Raw genomic sequence first — 18,765 nt, 5'->3', positions numbered from 1 at the left:
CAAAACATCGTGTTATGGCCAGAAGAATCACACCGTCCATCCGAAGCAATCTTCACGCGCCAGTTTGCAGAACGTCCTTCAAAATATCCCCCTGTTTTTGTTTCCAGCAGTTATAGACCCCAGTGAGTAAAAATGACTTCTGATTCCGAAAATACGTGCGAACATTGTAAGCTGGAACACCCCATAGGTCAAGCATCCTCACTGCTTTGGCTGGACTGCTACCAGAAGTAAGAATAGCGGTAGATAAGAGAACATCTCCTCTGAAAAGTCTAGTTGAAGAAATTTCGTTTTGACTTTTCCATGTCCTACAATAAAAAAAAAAAATAATGAGAGGATAACTTGAATTATTTGTCTGCAGTTCTTAGGAGAAAAAAAGGGGGAGAAAGAAATATGAAGGGGGATGACAAAAAGATATTTTGAGTTTACTTACACTAAGCCGCATTTCTTCCCACACAGTAGGGATACATATGTAACTGTGCCAATGCTCTTCCAGCTAGAAACAGTGGCTGGTGCATCTTTACATTTTTGGCAAACAATTGAAAGGACACGAAACAGCACAGATAACTCTACAAGGGCAAACTTGCATCTACTTTCTTCGGAGGCTTCATTTTCTACCCTAAAAAGAAATGAATCATGAAATAACAATTTTTACTGAAAAAAAGGATCTATTACAAGTCCAGATTTCAAAGATAATATCCATATATCAAAGGATAAAATACAATAAAGGAAAGAAATTCAACCTTTCATTGAATAATGGATAATAGCTCATACATTAAGGTTGAGTTACCACTTAAAAAATAGTTTAAATTCCAGAAATAATAACAATTTATAATGAAACTAAAACATTTATACTAATGTGAATAAGGGATCCCTACAGTAAGTGATAGAGATGACAAGGATGAGGGAATTCACTGGTATGGTTATTTTTCTAATCTCAATCTAGTACACTTAGGTAGCCATTAAATGCAACAACAGAACAGTGAAAATAAAGCACAGAAAATAAGAACACATTTTGGACTCCAATTAGCTCCAAAGGGTTTGTTTGATTGCTGTAAGCTGACAGACCATCACAGTGATGATATTATAAACACTTTGAAAACTGTTTCTTTTTCCACCCTCATTGGGACATGATTCTATAAGAGTAGCTATCCTTTATAGTTTTATTAATCCTGGTGTTTGGATAAGCTAGTTATCAGTTACAATGTATCCTAGGGGGGGGATAAATGGACAAAGCAACTACATCCAAGGAGCATAAGCTGGGTCTAAAGTATAGTTCCATGCAATGTTATAAACAAAATGGTCTACTGACTGTCAGGGCAAGTTGTGTAACTTGAATAGACATGATATAAAAAAAAAATTACGTTGTGTCTAGAACATCCGTTTCTGTTCCAGTATTTACCCAGTCTGTCTCAGATTGTTTTTGCTGCAATGGTGTGCTGGATGAATGTTGCTTTGTATTTGGGTTGACAAGAGAACAGGATGGTTCATCTTTCTGACTCAATACAAACTTCGAAGCTTTTATTGGTATTCTCTCTAGTTGATGAGTTGGTGAAGAAAATAGTGAAGATAAATCTGAGGTCTTTGGTCTACTGTCTAGATGATGTCTTGGGGAAGAAAATAGTGAAGACACATCTGAGGAAGAAGCAGCTTCAACTATATCAATTAAATCTCCAATAACAGTATTTTTTTTTCTCGACTTTACAGGAGAAACTGTATTAGATTCATCAGAATCAGAAACAAAGATAGATGCAAGATTCCTTCTTCGTATTGGAACTAACTGAGTAAGATTGACATCACGTCTTTCATTATTTTTTTTATCTGTTATTCTTCGGACCCGTCTCTTGGGTGTGCTTGATAACTGAAGCTTTTTGAGCTTTGAACCACTTTTGGATTTCAGAATTTTTGTAGATTGTGTGCTTAGGTCAAAATTATGTTTACAATGTGGACAACATAGCTTGAAACCACTTCCAGCTGGTAATGCATAGCTATGTTCACGAAAACCTGTTTGCTTTGGATAAACAATTTTCCTCTTTGAATTAGCCAAATTTTCCTGTAATAAATTAAGTTTTTGAAACCTTTTCCCTGGATCCAGAAGGTGTTAAGTGCTACAAACAAAATAATGTTAAAAGAAACAATATATTCTCATTTACTAGACAAGCTAAAGTTGTACCCAATTCACTAAAACGAAAAGAAGTGGGTAGAGGAGTTAGTTTATTTTAATGGACACAAGAAACACTGGCAAACTGTTTTATAGCTATGGCAGAAAAAAAGCAAAGGAGTGACCCACAGAAACAATCAGTGAGCCTGTTTTGTTAATTCAATATGGTATGATAGTAGAAATACAAGATAGTTCTGCAATAGATTTTTTTTCTAGGTGGGGGTCTACCACCCCTCTGGACTAGCTAACATTGACAATCTTTTATTTTAACCTCTATCAGCAAAAAAAGAACCAGATTTCCCGAAAAATCTTAAATTGTACATGAATTTAGTGGAAAAAAACACTTATCTATTGATTTATATACTCTTATTTAAGCTTATATCAAATGATTGTGGACATGGGCGTAGGCAGCATTAGGTAGCATATTTACTAGGGGGGGGGGCAGTCGATAGTATGATGGAGTTTTATCAACTGCTTTTTCCAAACCATCTGCTTTTTCACCCATATCTAATGTAAATTTGAAGGTCTAGGGGGGGGGCAGCTGCCCCCCTCCCTACGCCTGTGATTGCACTCTTAATTAAGGATTATAATAACTTTAAAGCAAATCTATTATTATGTCTTATATGTAACTTATTTTTCATAAGTCTTCAATGGTACAATGGTAAGCATACTAGTGGTTAGGATAGCTGGCACTCATCAAGATTGACAATAAAAATGCAGTTTTTAGTTAAATGGGTTTTTAATTTAATTAAATTTTTAATTAAAAAATGCACTAAAACTTTTAATCTCTATTCAAATGAGCCCTATCACTACATTCTAGGATCACTGGGTCAATACAATCACCCCTGGGAAAAAGAAAAACAAAAAAATAAACACGCATCCATGATCTTTGTTCGGGCAAAAAATACAAAATTCCACATTTTTGAAGATAGGAGCTTGAAAACTCTGAAGTAAGGTTCTCTGATATGCTGAATTTGATGATGTGGTTTTCATTAAGATGCTACAACTTTTAGGGGTTGTTTCCATCTGTTTTCGAAAGAAAGGGAAATTTTCTCAGGCTTGTAAATTTTGATGGGCAAGACTAAACTTGACAAAAGTTAAATATTAAAAATCAGCATAAAAATACAATTCTTTTGATGTATCTATTGGTGTCAAAGTTCCGTTTTTTAGAGTTTTGGATACTATTTAGCCAGGTTGCTCTTACTATACAGTTTGTTCCCACAAACTGTTTGGTTATATCAACTGAATGAGATTTCAATGCAAATTTTCTAGTTCTGTTTTATTCTTTTTTGGCTCCTATATAATTATAACATCTATCTGTTAACTTGATCATAAGATAAAAACATAAACTTGTGGTTGTATGTTTTTCAGATTGATAAGTCCCTATAGCCAATAGCCATCATAATATAGTATACTTTTTAATATATTTTACTTCATTCTGAAGAGAAGCCAGGGCAAGAATACTTGTTATTCATGAATAGGTTCTTCCTAGGTTATGTTTTCAAATAAATCTATTACTTACATTAACTGCATCAGCATTTTTTTTATGGTTTCCAAGTCCTCCACAGTTACCTCTATGGCAACTTGATCTGAATATTAGGAATCAACATAGGCCAACTGGGAAGTTGACACTGTCCCTGGAATCTCATGTAGTTCAGACCCAATAATATTATTTCTTGTTCTAAAACAATAAATAGAGTATTATAAATAATTACTAAAAATACTGCTGAATCTTGTTTCAAAACCTATATACATCTAAGATTTAGATGTACTATACTGGTTTTCAAGTTTGGGTTGCAAAAATAATGAGAACTGTTGAAATTCCATAAAGAATAGCTGAGAAACAGTAAGATGATTTCTGAGATTGTTTTACTTTGAAACTCTCATAACAACCAGGGGAAAAGCTTTGCTGATTTGTGACTTAACTTTCATATTTAAATCTCTAAATTTTAATTGTTATGAAGGAATGTCAACAAAAGACCAAACACATAAAGAGGGTAGGAATATGTGTTTTTAATGAACAATTACTTAACTATCTACCACAAGATTTAAATGGATATTAAAACAGGAAATGTCATCTAACTTGATCAGACTATTTCACAGGATATTACTTATTTTCCTAGTATTAGGATAAAAATAAAAGGGTTTGAGAAATAATAGCCTAAGATTCTGTAATCCACTCTGTCTAGAAGTATTAAAGCACAAAGTAAGGGAGAAAACAACCATCATACAGTATTTACCTTTGTTTCCTAGTGGCTCGAAAGTAGCCTACATTGGAAGCTTTTTTTAAAGGGGAAAGTAATGCTAAAAAGTAAATGAATTTGGGAAATAAGTTTCCCTAAAAAAAAAGAACCCCAATTTTTGAACATTCATCTTTACATTGATGAACTATTTACATTTTTAGCTGAAGGGATGCCAATATGCAAGAATAACCTAAACTTGTTGTCCAAAAGGTGACTTCCCCAGCTGGCTATGAACTTTTGAACTTATTGACCTAAGTGGACTCTAAAGTACAGAAAACTATTCAGAACCTAATTTAAACTCTTACATAGAACAACCTAGGCTTAGATGTTATTTATCTTTCAAATATTTAGGCCAGAAAGCATCATACTGCATTGATATTACCCTGCCAGTTGACTTACTTCAATCCCTTTCTAGGTCAATATCTACAAAATCATATTTTTGAGTTAGGAATAAAATGAATACATCATTTAATGCCTTTTTTTTTATGCTGTTTATGAATATAATAAGCATGTATATTACACATGAATTACCGCCCCCCCCCCCTATATACGCTATACCTACCCTCCCCCTGAATTGGCATAGATAGGGGGGGGGGGCTGAAATTCATTTCTAATAGAAAAGCTTATTATATTTGTAATCAGCATGAAAAAAGGCATCAAATGGTGTATTCACTTTTGTCCTAACACAATAATATGATTTCGTAGATATTGACCCCTTTCTACACACTAGTTTGGCCTTAAAGACTGGTTTGATTATTTGGATACAACATCTTACCACAAATAACTGCCTTGTAATTGCTTATTAGCCACATAGTTGATTAACAAAATTTTCTCTTGATTTAATGTTTGATTAGGGCCTATAGGTTTTTTCAAATATTAAAACTATAGGAAAGTATTATTTACAAGTTATGAAGTTGTATTCTGTTAAATGTTCAAGCAAATCACATAGGCCTAGGCTACTAGGTATCTTAGCCTAGGCTTACACAAAGCAGGCTATCAGCAAACGTCACTATCCTGCAAAACTAGCAACAGACTGTGTCTGGACACTTTGTCTTGAGCTGTTAATATTTACCTGTAAACTGTTTCATAGTTTAGAAGTCCTGGAGGGCCACAAATTCCAGCCACAATAGCTAGATTCACACTTTCTCTTTTAAAGAAACATGGCTTTGAGTTCTTTTTCATTGAAAAAGCCTTTTTTGAAGTGGGTCCCAACATAAAATCTTCACTTCGAAAGTGAAGAACACAAAGATTATGTCTGGGCAAAAGAGAGAAGGGAGACACATATTTGTTCTTGGCTGGACCATAATGCTCACTCACCAATCTTGCCCACTCTTCAAACCCCTTTTTGGGTATACAAACTATTGGGATTGATTCTCTTTTGCTGCAACAATCAGGAAAGCAACACTTCCTAAGGTTATATGCTGATTTATTGTTTTTGCTCATTTTCTGCTGTTTATCAGCACACGTTCTTTATTTTTGAAATTGGCTACGAACTTGTGTATTGGAATACATAATGTAAACTGGCGATCTATCTCCTTAAAAAATGAATTATCGGTTTTTCATACTAATTTAAGACGTATATGGCTGTGTAAGTTTGCACTTGACCAATTTAATGAATTAGTTTTCATTTTAGGTGTCCTTGGTACTTTAAGAATACACTTTACTGGACCTTCAAGTAGCGCATCAAGAATATGATATGCTACTTTAGACTTCGCTAGGGGGCACGCACCCCCCTCACCACTCCCTCCCCGGATCCACCACCATTAGCTGTTATCCGTTAGCTTATGGGCTTTGCAAAAGGGAGTGACAAATCTAGGGTGCAAGTCCCCCGCCCAAATTATATAGGACAAATGTAAAATAAAATAGGATGAATGTATTATAATTTAGAAACAAACTTGGGCTATATATTTGCACATTAGGGGGGGGGGAATCATACCATATATTAAATACGTAACCAAACCTAACCTAGGTACATTTTCCCCCCTTAAACCCCAAAAATCAATCGTGTAAATATTGACGCTCATTGAGAAACCACGGCTTTGCAGTCATTTAAGTAGAGTGTATCTATGGAATTTGCATGGTTTATGTTCCTTCCTGTGCTATTTGCATGGTTTACATTCCTTGGCACCTTTCCAGAGTATGTACTTATGGATTTGCATGGTTTATGTTCCTTCCTCTGCTATTTGGGGAGATTACGTTCCTTGACAACTTTCCAGAGCATGTACTTATTAATTTGGGTGGATTATGTTCCCTCCCATGCTATTCTAAGGGTTTATGTTCCCTCCCATGCTATTATAAGGGTTTATTTATTTATTTATTAATCCACATAACGGTAAGCTAAAAACCTTGTCGTACTAATACAATATATAATAAAATGAAAGGCAACACAAAGGTCTAAACTGAAAAGGCACTTGTGTAAAACTGGCTATCAACCAATATATTCTTAAGCGATTCAACTGATCAGGCTTCAACAACTTCTGGCGGTAAATTATTCCAAGAGTCTGTGACCCTATTAACAAATAAATTGTGTCCAATTTTCCTGTGGGTTCTTGGTGGGTAAATTTTATAAGGATGCAGTCATGTCAAGTGGTAGTGGCTGAATTCGAAAAATTTTCCTACCTCAATATCGTCCACGCCGTTGATTATTTTGAATGTGTTTATGAGGTTAGTATGGCAATGTCAGAAATGCAGTGAAGGAAGTTGGAGCCTAGTTAGTCTTTGTGCGTAAGGAAGGTGTTTCAAATAAGGGATCATTTTTGTCACCCGCCTCTGAATCTTTTCAACTTGGTGCTCGTCTGTTACATTCAGAGGAAACCGAACAGAAGTATTATGTTCAACAACTGGCCGAACAAATGATTTGTAAAGTAACATAAAATTCTTAAGATTAAACATCCAGAAATTCCGTTTTAAAGTGAGGAGTTGGTAATTTGCATTTCTTACTACAGTCGAAACATGTCTATCAAATTTTAAATGTGTATCAAAGTGAACACCGAGGTCGCGCACAAATTCTTCTGACGGTATCTTTGAGCCAGATAAGGAGTATGCACGGCTGGGCTGATTTTTATTCCCGTAATGAAGCAATGCACATTTTGATGCATTTACAAACATCGAATTAGACTCGCACCATCGTGTTATTCAGTCAAGATCTTCTTGAAGCATAGGCTCATCATCGGTAGTTTGTATTGGTCGGTAAATTTTAGCATCATCAGCAAACAACTTCACTGACGAATGACGAACACAAAATGGTAAATCATTGATGAAAATACAGAAGAGTATAGGGCCCAAGCAACTACCCTGGGGTACCCCACTCGGGACATCAATTGATTGAGATGCTGCTTCACCTAAAACTACCTGTTGAGACCTACCACGCAAATAATCAGCAATCCAATCAAGAGTTCTTACACCAATATAATAGAGTCGAAATTTTTCAACTAGTTGTGACATTGAAACTTTGTCAAAAGCTTTGGCGAAGTCTATGTAAATGCAATCAAACGGTATACCAAGATCAGCATAATGCTGAAAATCAACAATAACTTCCAGAAGTTGAGTGTTGCAAGACCTTCTCTTACGAAAACCATGCTGGGCAGAATTCCAAAGATTATTTTCATCAAAATAAGTTTGGATTCTTGAAACAATCAGCTTTTCCATAACCCGGCAAAATATAGATGTGATGGAGATCGGACGGTAATTTTTTAAATCTGATTTGAGACCGGCTTTGTGTAGGGGTTTAACCATTGCTTTCTTCCAACCTGAGAGACAGGAACCTGTCGCCAAGGACTGATTGTGCAGAAACGTAAGCGGTTGTGCAATTACATCAGCAATCTGTATTATCATAGTGTTAGGAAATCCATCTATATCTGGGGACTTAGATGTATCAAGCTTTTTAAGTATTTGATGAACCTCTGCAAAACTAAAGTCTTTATCATTACATGATAAAGTCCCACTTTGTATTCCCTGAACTAAATCTTGGTCATGATGTGTCTGGTTAGGTGTAACAAAAACTGATCCAAAAGTTTCATTAAATATGCATGCTTTATCAAAATCGTCATCAATTTTTTCTTGTGTAACCGGATGCGTGAATGTGCAGTTACTCGGTGAAAAGTTTGGCTTGTTCCTATTTACATATTTCCAAAACTGCTTTGGGCAAGTTTTGCTCGACTGAATAATGTGTCATTCCACTACTTCCCTATTTGCTCTTAACAACTTTGTGGCCCTGTTCCTAGCACGTTTATACAATGACCACGTGTCATCATCCTGATTCAGAGAACTTGATTTTTGCGAAATCTTTTGTTCAATTTTTAGTTTAGTGGAAGATCTCCAAAGATGATTTTTTTCCTGGATTGACTTGAGTATATGTCTAGGTAGTTTTGGTCTCTTCCTTTGGCCAGAATATTTTTTAACCAAAGGAACAAATCTATCCCTACATTCTATCAATGCCTGTTTAAAAATTCAAATGCAACGTCAGGCGCCACTTTTCCTTTCTGCAGCTCATTCGTGATATTCAAAGACACAAGGAATTCCCTCATTGACTGATAATCAGCCCTAGCATAATCATACCTACGAGAATCAGTATTTTCTCACTGGACAAACGTATTCATAGTAATTTGAATTACAGAATGGTCACTTTTTCCTAGTGGAGAAAAAATTTCCAAGCCTAAAATATCATCAACATGTTTCGTAATTACTAAATCCAATATTGAGGGAATAGAATCGCCTCTTGCCCGCGTGGGGCTATTTACATGTTGGTGCAAAAACAAATCATCAAGTCTATCTAAAAAAGTCTGTTCATACGACTCACCTGGCTGACTTGTGCTCAGCGTCTGCCAATCAATATTAGGGAGGTTGAAATCACCCACCACAAGTAATTTGTGACTATTTTTCACAAGATGAGTCAAACAATTCAAAATATTGGCATCATTTACACAACTATATGGATCAAGTGTTGGGCTGCTGTAAAAGGCAGCAAGACGCAGATAATTATTCAGCGAAGGTAACTTAATATCAACTACAAGGCACTCAGAAACCAAATCAAAAATGGGGCTAACAATCTCACTGAACTTAACGGATGTATGAATATAAATGCATATCCCTCGTTTTGCTTGTTTATTAAACACTAAACTATAATCAGTTAGATGCTGAAAGTAAGCTAATGGGTCATTACAATGTTTTGGCAAAACTTCAGTTGCAACAACCACATGTGGCACACGGACCCGCGTTAAATCACTAGATTCTTCCCGTTTAGTAGACAATAAGTTGGTATCAGTATAAACCACTTGCAGATTTTCCCTCGAATATCTCCACTCCAGCTTGGCTATGAAAAGTCTCCTAGTGAACTAATTCTAGTCCGTTTTTGCGTGTCTTGATCTTCCAATTGCCCTCTCCGGCTGCAGTTTTCTCATTCAGCTCTTTTTTTAGAACATCATACTTCTTCTTATCGATTAACTCGGCTTCACTTTTATCATGAGAAACTCGAAAATTTGGTATTTTAGTTTTAAGAGCATCTTGTTTACTCACTAAGAAGAAGGCGGCCAAATCGTGATCGAGTGGGGATTTGGATATCATTTCTATCGGCCTAATTTTATTAACTTGTTTACGACCGAATCTCACGGACAATGAGTATTTCACAGAGCAATTGTGCTAGGGTTCTTCATTGATAAGCTGTAAGTCCAACTGGTTCAGCAACTGTTGTTTCAATGCAACGTCTTCTTCTGGGCCAAATAAAGTTAAACTCTTCTGTTGTTGTGAAATTTCTTCAAGCTCACGCTGAACCTGGTTAGTATCCTGCACTGGAACTCGGCTCTGCAAGTCTGTATCAATTTTACCGGAAATTTCATCGAACAGGCTCTGTTTAGCCTTAGAAACTTCGACTGACACTACGGTGGTAGCCTGTTGTTTTAAATCAGCTTGGGAACATTTAGAAGCTATTTCCTGCTCTACTAGGGAAATTCGTTCAGCCAGAGGTTTCAACAGTGACTGGAATTTTATCTCAAGTTCGTTCTGTAGATCTGCTTTGACCGTGGCAAGGGAATCAATCACTATTTCACGAATGATTTCAGGTGTGATAGGCTTATCACTATGTTTACACCTAGGGCAGTGCCACGTGGATCCCAAACGGCGACTCATTCTAGTAAATAGTTCATATTTGGGAGCAGACATGTTGAGAAATGTGGCGCACAACCAGAGTTCACAACCGTCGCAAAGGACGGCTTTTCCGTCTTCTTCCAGTCCCAATCCACATGCTGAGCATTTATCTACACCTTTTTTGGGAGACTGACGAGGACGTTTTGATGCTGTGCTCATATTCGTCACAAATTTTTTTTTTGCTTTTTTGGCTAATTTTGAATCAGCACACAAGGTGGCAACACTGCACTACGAACTTCGGGTACAACTCCACCAGCGCAACAGTCAATCTCCGGCACAACTGCTCATATTAAAATTTATTTCCGCCGTTTTTGTATAGTTATGAAGGTCCAGAAAAGAGAAGAGACAGAGGTTTTGAGTCTAATTTTCAATCGCAGTCAATTCACTGATTATTTTCCAGCCGATTGATACCAAAGTCTGTCAAAATGGATAGTGTTTGCCACAAAAATCAAGTTTATTTCAATTAGAATAAATAGCATGTGTTATTACCAGCGTTGCCACTCAATGTTTCCTCCCATGCTATTCTATAGCACCATGTTCCCTCCCAGGCTATTATAAGGGTTTATGTTCCCTCCCATGCTGTTCTATAGCACTATGTTCCCTTCCATGCTATTCTAAGGGTTTATATTCCCTCCCATGCTATTCTATAACGCTATGTTCCTTCCAATGTTATCCTATGGAACTTTTACACGTGATTAAACACGTTATGAAACTACGGGCTATTTGCTTATGTTCCGTTGGTACCTTTCCAAACGAGTGGGGATTCCTCTCTGGTTCCTAAACATTGCAAAAAAGATACTAGTATGAGCGAGGGATTCCCCACACATGTTTGTTTCAACTCCAAGTTTTTCAACCAGACTGTTTTTGAGCCAACATCTGTTTTTTAGGGGGCCAATTAGAGACATCGGAGCTTGCTCAATATACAATAACTCGACTGGTGATTGATTATAAACAAAAGAACTGATTTTTATTCGTCCTTGAGATTTTGTATAAAATGCTCTTACCTTACGATTTAATTTTCATAATGATTTAACATATCATGGATAGTACACTAAATATTATTAACTTTAAAGCAATGGATACATCAATTTTCGATGTGAGTACTGCTTACTAAATTTCTTAATTTATTTCCAAATAAAATTATTTTACCATCCCACTAATAAATTCAAATTCAGGGGCATAGCCCCCCTCCCCTCCAACAATACAAACCCTACAATATGATGAGTATACTCGCTAGAAAACTTAAAGTACGCTCTTTTTTCTATTATGTAAATAACACCCCCCTCTCCCCTCCTATGTTTACGAGTTTATTTCCATAGTTTTAGCTAATTCGTTCAAAAATGTCCTTTTTTCCCAATTATCAAAAAATCTTTTTTTCCGGTCTAAAACCACATGTGCTTATAATTGCAGAAAGGGTCCCTTTTGGAGCCGGAGTTCAAACGTGTCTTATCTGAGTTATGAAAACAAAAGGTTGATGATTAAGACGGGGTTTGTGTAATTCTAGCCAGAAACTTAGAATTTATATTCAACCAAATCGTATTCAAATATTTTCTTGGGAAAAAATTTTAAGTTTTGTATTAATTTGGATTTTAGCTCACATTTACCAAACTTAGTCGTAGTTAGGTGAAAGTATGAATAAATATCTTAATTTATAGTCTAAATGCGTGGCTACTAAAGGAACAATGAGCATTTTTTTGTGCTTTCGCAAGAAAATAGCTCGCCTTTAACGAACTTAGCTGTAGTTAGTTGAAAGTGTGCTTAAATATCTTCATTTTTTCTTCTGTAAAAAGGGAAATCGTTTTTCCATGCTAAATTTTTCTTCTTTTTTAAGGAGGAGGTGGATTCATACAATTACTCCCCCCCCGGAAAAGAGAGCTAAGGCTAATGGAGTTAAACCAATACAACAAGTGGAGATAGATGACCCATCGGGAGCCACCCACATCCATTCCAGACCAGTGCTGCCTGCCCAAGACCCACCCATGCCAACCCCTATGCAGCCGGGTAGACAGCTGAAAAGAGAGTGGATGATAGCTCATAACGTTACTGCTGCACAAGATTGTGAAGTCACCCCCTATCAAACATTACCGAGCCCTTCACGACCAATGCAAGACGAGAATGATGTGGTCCCTACAGCCCTCAACATGCAAGCTGCAAATCTAAATGTGAGTTTTCAAATATTATTTCTCGCTAATGATTCTTTTTCCCAAGTCAATTTGAAAGACTGAGAATTGTACCCCTAGACATAATTCCAGGTTCTAATTTGCATAATAAAGAATTTGATATGAGATGCGGGACTTAACAGTTTCAATTTTATCATTTGCTCCGGAAAATCTTGAAAATAACAGACTACACATTGAAAATAGGCTATTCTTATGACTATTTCTTATGGATGACTAGATTTGTAGGAAAAAAAGTCAATTTTTTTAATGAGCTATTAAGACTATTATTGACTTGATTTTTTTTACCATATTTTATTGCTATTAGTCAAACGTTGCGATGTGTGTGTGTATGTGTGCACATGTGTGTGTGTGAACGTGTGCGTGCATACGTGTGTGTGTGTGTGTGTGAGTGTGTGTGTGTGTGAGTAGTGCATGCGCTGCTTATTTTTCTGTCTACTTGATAATTCATTGAGATAGTATAATGAATATTGCAAATTCGATAACTAAGTAATGATTTTCATTATTTTGGTGTGTGTTTGTGTATGTGTGTTTGTGTGTGTTAGCAGTGCATGCGCTGCTGATTTTTCTTTCTAGTTGATAATTCAATTAAGATAGTCTAATGACTATTTCAAATTCGATAAAAACGTAATGAATTTCAATATTTTTTTTTGTGTTTTTGTGTGTGTGAGCGGTGCATGCGCTGCTTATTTTTCTGTCTACTTGATAATTTATTGAGGTAGTATAATGAATATTGCAAATTCAATAACAACGTAATGATTTTCACTATTTTGTTGTGTGTTTGTATGTTTGTGTATGTGTGGGTGTGTGTGAGCGGTGCATGCGCTGCTTATTTTTCTGTCTACTTGATAATTCATTGAGGTAGTATAATGAATATTGTAAGTTAAATAAAGACTTTATTTATTTCAATTTTTTGTTGTGTGTTTGTGTGTGTGTGTGTGAGCGGTGCATGCGCTGTTTGTTTTTCTTTCTACTAAATAATTCAGTGATATATCCTAATGACTAATTCAAATTCTATAACGAAAAAATTAATATCAATTGTTTGTTGTTTGTGTGTGTGTGTGTGTTGTGTGTTTGTGTGTGTGTGTGTGTGTATGTGTGTGTGTGAGCGGTGCATGCGCTGCTTATTTTTCTGTCTACTTGATAATTCATTGAGATAGTATAATGAATATTGCAAATTCAATAACAACGTAATGATTTTCATTATTTTGTTTCGTGTTTGTGTGTGTGTGTGTATGTGTGTGAGTGGTGCATGCGCTGCTTATTTTTCTGTCTACTTGATAATTCATTGAGATAGTATAATGAATATTGCAAATTCAATAACAACGTAATGATTTTCACTATTTTGTTGTGTGTTTGTGTGTGTGTGTGTGTGTGTGTGTGTGTGTGAGTGTGTGTGATTGTGTGTGAACGTGTGTGAGCGTGTGTGTGAACGTGTGTGCGCATACGTGTGTGTGAGTGTGTGTGCATACGTGTGTGTGTGTGTGAGCGTGTGCGCGTGTGTCGGTGAGCGAGTTCGAGTGTGTGTGTGTATGTATGTGCGTGTGTGTTATTAACAAAATTTGTAATTTATTATGCATTTGTTTTGTAAATAATGCTATAAGCAAAAATTTGTAATTTATCATGCATTTGTTTTGTAAATAATACTATAAGCAAAAATTCGTAATTTATTATGCATTCGTTTGATAAATAAGAATCCAATTAAAAAAAAATTGCTTGATAAATCTGACTAGGAAAAAATACTGTGCTATAATTGTGATAAAACTTTCGTCAAAGAAAAAAAATTCAATCCATTCATTTTCTAGTTTCAGGGGGAAGCTACGAAAACAACTACCTTCCCTGGCCCAGGACTTCAGAATATCATGGGCAATTGTCCCCTCTCGCCGGATGATGTTAGTGAAGGTACGTCATTTAATACCCCCCTGGATTTTCAATTTACAACTGAAGAAATGGATAGCCTTATGCAAATTGTTGGACCTAATGTTTCCGGGGATATTTTTGACGATAACTTTATAATTAGTGAATTGGATCCTGTGCAAATAGGTGCAGGACATGAAAATAGTGTCACGTCCCCGGAACTACGTGAATTTTATTTGTTAGAGTCTGCTCTAGGTCACATGCAAACACATAGGGTTGATTTTAATCCCCCCGAGGAAAACGTGATTGACGGGAGTGTTATTTTAAGAGACCCTGTAAATGTTCTTCATACCTACATCGACCAAATTCGAGCACTTATTGAGATTCAGATTCAGAATTGGGGGGGGGGGTTAGGGGGGGGATTAGGGCATCGGTAAATCAAAAAGTTTATTTACAAAAGGGGACATCTGGGGACGTTTTTTATTTTCATTTTTCAACTGGTAATCAAACTTTTTACCCTGGTCTAAATGAATTTGAGGGTAACTTTTTCAACTGGGTTAATAAATTAATATCAAATTTGGACACGTTTAACGAGAGGGGAAGTGGGTCCACAATTTTATACATTGAAATCATGGATCTGAATCTCAGTAGATTTAAAAAAAAACTTCATTTTAAGAGGGGTGGGTAACAAAATAAAATGACACCCAGATTTGTCGGCTACAAGAGGGGTTCAGGGTTTCAGATTTGACACGGGGCTGCAATGCTTTAAATATGTATTTTTAGCAGCAGCCCATAAAACATTAAATAATGAGTCAACAATGAAAAATCTCGACGGACTTGCGCGTAACGGTGGTAACAATTTTCCTAAAGTAAATTTTGATTGTTTAGAGGGGAAGTATCCGGTGTCTTTAAAATAAATAACCATGTTTGAAAAAGCAAATGAAAATCTTGGGTTGGGGGTGGTTGTTCTCCAGTACGACACGGAATTTATAAATGGGGGAAAGAAACCAAATAAAAAAGGGATTTTATATTCAGTTAGGACACCGTCGGTAGATAATGTTAAAAATTGGGTTTGGGTTATTTATGAACCCCCCAAAGATGTAAATTCCTTAGGTCATTTTTTCCCCGTTGGAGCAATTAGTCGACTCTTATCCCAAAGCACGAAGAAAGGAGAATGTCACTATTGCCCCATGTGTGTTTCCTCATTTAGATCTGAGCGAACATTCTCGGATCACATGAGATATTGCAAACTTCATGACAATCAAAGAATAGAAATGCCGGCAGAAGGGAAGATACTTTACAATTTAAAAACTTCCAAAATTCCCTGCTACAAGTTGATAAAGTATGTTTGGATTGTGAATCAAGACTGGTGGATGTATCGGACCCATCAATGCCAAATATAGTCAAGGAACACAAACTAGTTGCGTGTTCCTGTGCGCATGCCCGTCGCGATTCCAATAATAAAATGCAGCTGGAAGAGTTTTTTTGGCTATCGATGAGGCGGGTAGCATGGACAAGTGATTGGTGCCTCTAATAAGAAAAGCAAATGCAGCAATTTCACGATTGCGTCACACCAACTACCCAATGTCATTATCAGATAAGGAGCAACGGGCACTAGAAAAGGGGATAATTTGTTGGGTTTGTAGGGGTGCTCTTGCCCCAAAAGACGCTGTCCAGGATCATAATCATCTTATTGACCCCAATTTAACGGGGAAAAGTAACTTTCGGGGGTGGGTTCACAATTCATGTAATTTAAAAATTAAACAGCAACTGTTTCTTTCGGTTTTTATACATAATTCTAACTACGATCTGAAGTTTGTGCTACCAGCAATGGCACATCTTCAAAGAATTAGAACAGTGCATGATGCATGGGAGATAGACAGCTTTTCCTATAAAATCATTCCTAAATCATCGGAAAAGTTGCTTGTTCTGGAATTTATGTGGAGATATGTTGAAGATGACGTTGAGTACACGAATAAAATTCGCTTTTTAGATTCCTACAGTTTTTACCCTAAATCATTGAGCGAATTAATTCAAGTGCAGAAATACGATGACGGCTGCAACGCTTTCCCCCTTCTCAAGCAACAATTTCCAAATGATTTATATGATTTGTTGACGGTCAAGGGTATCTATCCGTATGATTATTATTGTTCTATGTCGAGATTCGCCGAGGAAACTATTCCTTCGATCGAATCGTTTTACGACAGTCTAAAACGATTCGATCGTTTTAGACTGTGTTACATGGGTTAGCACAGAATGTTAGTAAAGTCTGTTCTTCTCTTGAAAAAATTGGTTTATCCCTAAATATTGCCAAGTGTGAATATTTGCCGTTTAATGATAAGTTTGGTACGGGTGGTTTAAATTGCCGTCTTTTTATTATCCCCGGTGTTTCTAGTTTCAAGTGGCTTGGGATCTGGATTTGTGATTCAGTTTATACTCTCCGGCGAAAAACTGTATCTGATATTAAAGATAAATTAAAAATGGGTTATGCCAAAATTGTTGCTAATCGCGGTCGTTATAATAGGCGCGGTCTCGCGAAATTTTACTCGACTTTTTGTGATCATGCTATACTTTTTGTGTCTGGACTTTACCCTCTGCTTCGAGAAAGCGATCTGAATCTAATCCGCATTTATTATTTCCAGTACTGCAAGTTTCTCATTTATTTGCCACGTTCCTACCCTAATAGAAAAATAATTTCTCGGTTTGGTCCTACTGAATAATTAAAAGAAAATTTTTATATTAATTTACTTTTATTTAGTTAAATGGTTTTCTCCAAACTTGTTTAATTTTATTTACGAACGTTTTTATTAGTAATAAATACACGTAACTTACGAATTAACTTACGTAACGAACTTCTATATTCATATATTTTTAATACGTTTATTAAAAATATTTGGCTCCCGTGAAGAGGGGGACTTCTTTTTTTCATGAAGAGTTTGATAAGAGGATCTGCAATAAAAAAAAACCTTTACTTTAAAGGTATAGCAGCATCTGCATTTGCTTTACCCACAAACCCCGTTTCAAAAATTGGAACCATTGGTGAAGTAGTGAAATCCTTGGCTGACACAATATATTGCGCTGGTAAATCTATTGTCAAATTAGTGGCTGCCTTGGTAATTGAGCCAGTTGTGAAGTTCGTTACCTCTATTGGGAATGTTGTGATTGCCATTTGGTAAAGTTTAAAAACAGTTCAAGTTTTGTTCGGTTAAAAAATGGAACCCTGGACCAATTTAATGATATATGTGCATATTTAATAAATATATGTTAATGAAATTAAAAAAAATTAATTATGCAATAACAATTTTTGAATTTTGATAAATTCTGAAAAATCTTGCGTTTTCTTCTTGTTTTTCCAAAGATAGGTTTTCATAATCGGTATGCACGTCAATATCTGTAAGGTGGTGACGAGTTATATGGAGAAATTAAAAATAAATTTAAGGCTTACTGCTCAGGAATTAAAAAAAAATTCCTGATTAAATCCATGTTGGAGTGTTAATAATTCGTTGCAAGTAATAGATTCTCTGCCAATTAATTTTATTCCATTTTAGATTTACTTTTATTCTTTTAGATATAATAGCTTAGATTTTTATTTAATGCTTTTATAAAATTTAATGGTAATCTATATAAGCAAAGAATTGTAATGTTAGTCCATTTATTTTTTTTTTTTACATCTTCATGTAAGGTAAGAACCTTAGCAGAAAATTTAGTTGAAATAATGTTCCAAAGATTCCATAATAATAATAATAATAATCATAATTTATTATAAGTAAAAAAAACAGGCCACACAGAACAGTATTCTTAATTACACTCCGCAAGAAAAATAACATAGATATCAAGTTTCACTCATTTATGTCAACGCTTCATTTACATATTTACATAACTGCCTGATTGTCCTTTTTACAGTCATTTTCAGAATCCCCGGGAACTCCAAGTTACCATCCTCAAGATACTTCCCCCTTAAAAGAGAAAGTTGCTGGCACTTGGCGAGAATATGGGTCACATCCTCAATATCTAGTACATCTGGGGCAAAAGTAACCCGCATCTGCATCTGGGGCCACCCTTTTTCTTTCAAATACTCTTTTTCTATTTTTTAGTGGCAGGCAATTCGCACGGATCCGAAACCAAGTCCTCAATGTCTCCCCGGTAACGCTAGTTTAAAATAATATTCAACACCAAATTTCTCTTTTAC

At 35.9% G+C, this 18,765-nt stretch overlaps 2 protein-coding genes across 2 annotated transcripts; both read right to left on the bottom strand.

The window, feature by feature from the left end:
• Window positions 1-43: 43 nt before the first annotated feature.
• On the bottom strand, window positions 44-3,697 carry LOC148947075 (uncharacterized). Its single transcript, XM_089096505.1, has 4 exons — window positions 3,681-3,697; window positions 1,362-1,985; window positions 431-616; window positions 44-305 (listed from the first exon to the last, which is right to left on the bottom strand). The coding sequence occupies exons 1-4, from the start codon at window positions 3,695-3,697 to the stop codon at window positions 53-55; spliced, it is 1,080 nt and encodes a 359-aa protein (XP_088952631.1). The 3' UTR covers window positions 44-52.
• A 37-nt stretch (window positions 3,698-3,734) lies between these two features.
• On the bottom strand, window positions 3,735-6,029 carry LOC148947074 (uncharacterized). Its single transcript, XM_089097250.1, has 2 exons — window positions 5,474-6,029; window positions 3,735-3,839 (listed from the first exon to the last, which is right to left on the bottom strand). The coding sequence occupies exons 1-2, from the start codon at window positions 5,842-5,844 to the stop codon at window positions 3,755-3,757; spliced, it is 456 nt and encodes a 151-aa protein (XP_088953376.1). The 5' UTR covers window positions 5,845-6,029; the 3' UTR covers window positions 3,735-3,754.
• Between the last annotated feature and the right edge of the window lie 12,736 nt (window positions 6,030-18,765).

This window comes from Artemia sp. Qi Xiang Cuo, chromosome 11, assembly GCF_049724085.1.
Source record: "Artemia sp. Qi Xiang Cuo chromosome 11, ASM4972408v1, whole genome shotgun sequence".
NCBI lineage: Eukaryota > Metazoa > Arthropoda > Branchiopoda > Anostraca > Artemiidae > Artemia > Artemia sp. Qi Xiang Cuo.
Note: the sequence above shows the minus strand (reverse complement) of the source record. Positions and strands in the feature narration are given on the sequence as shown.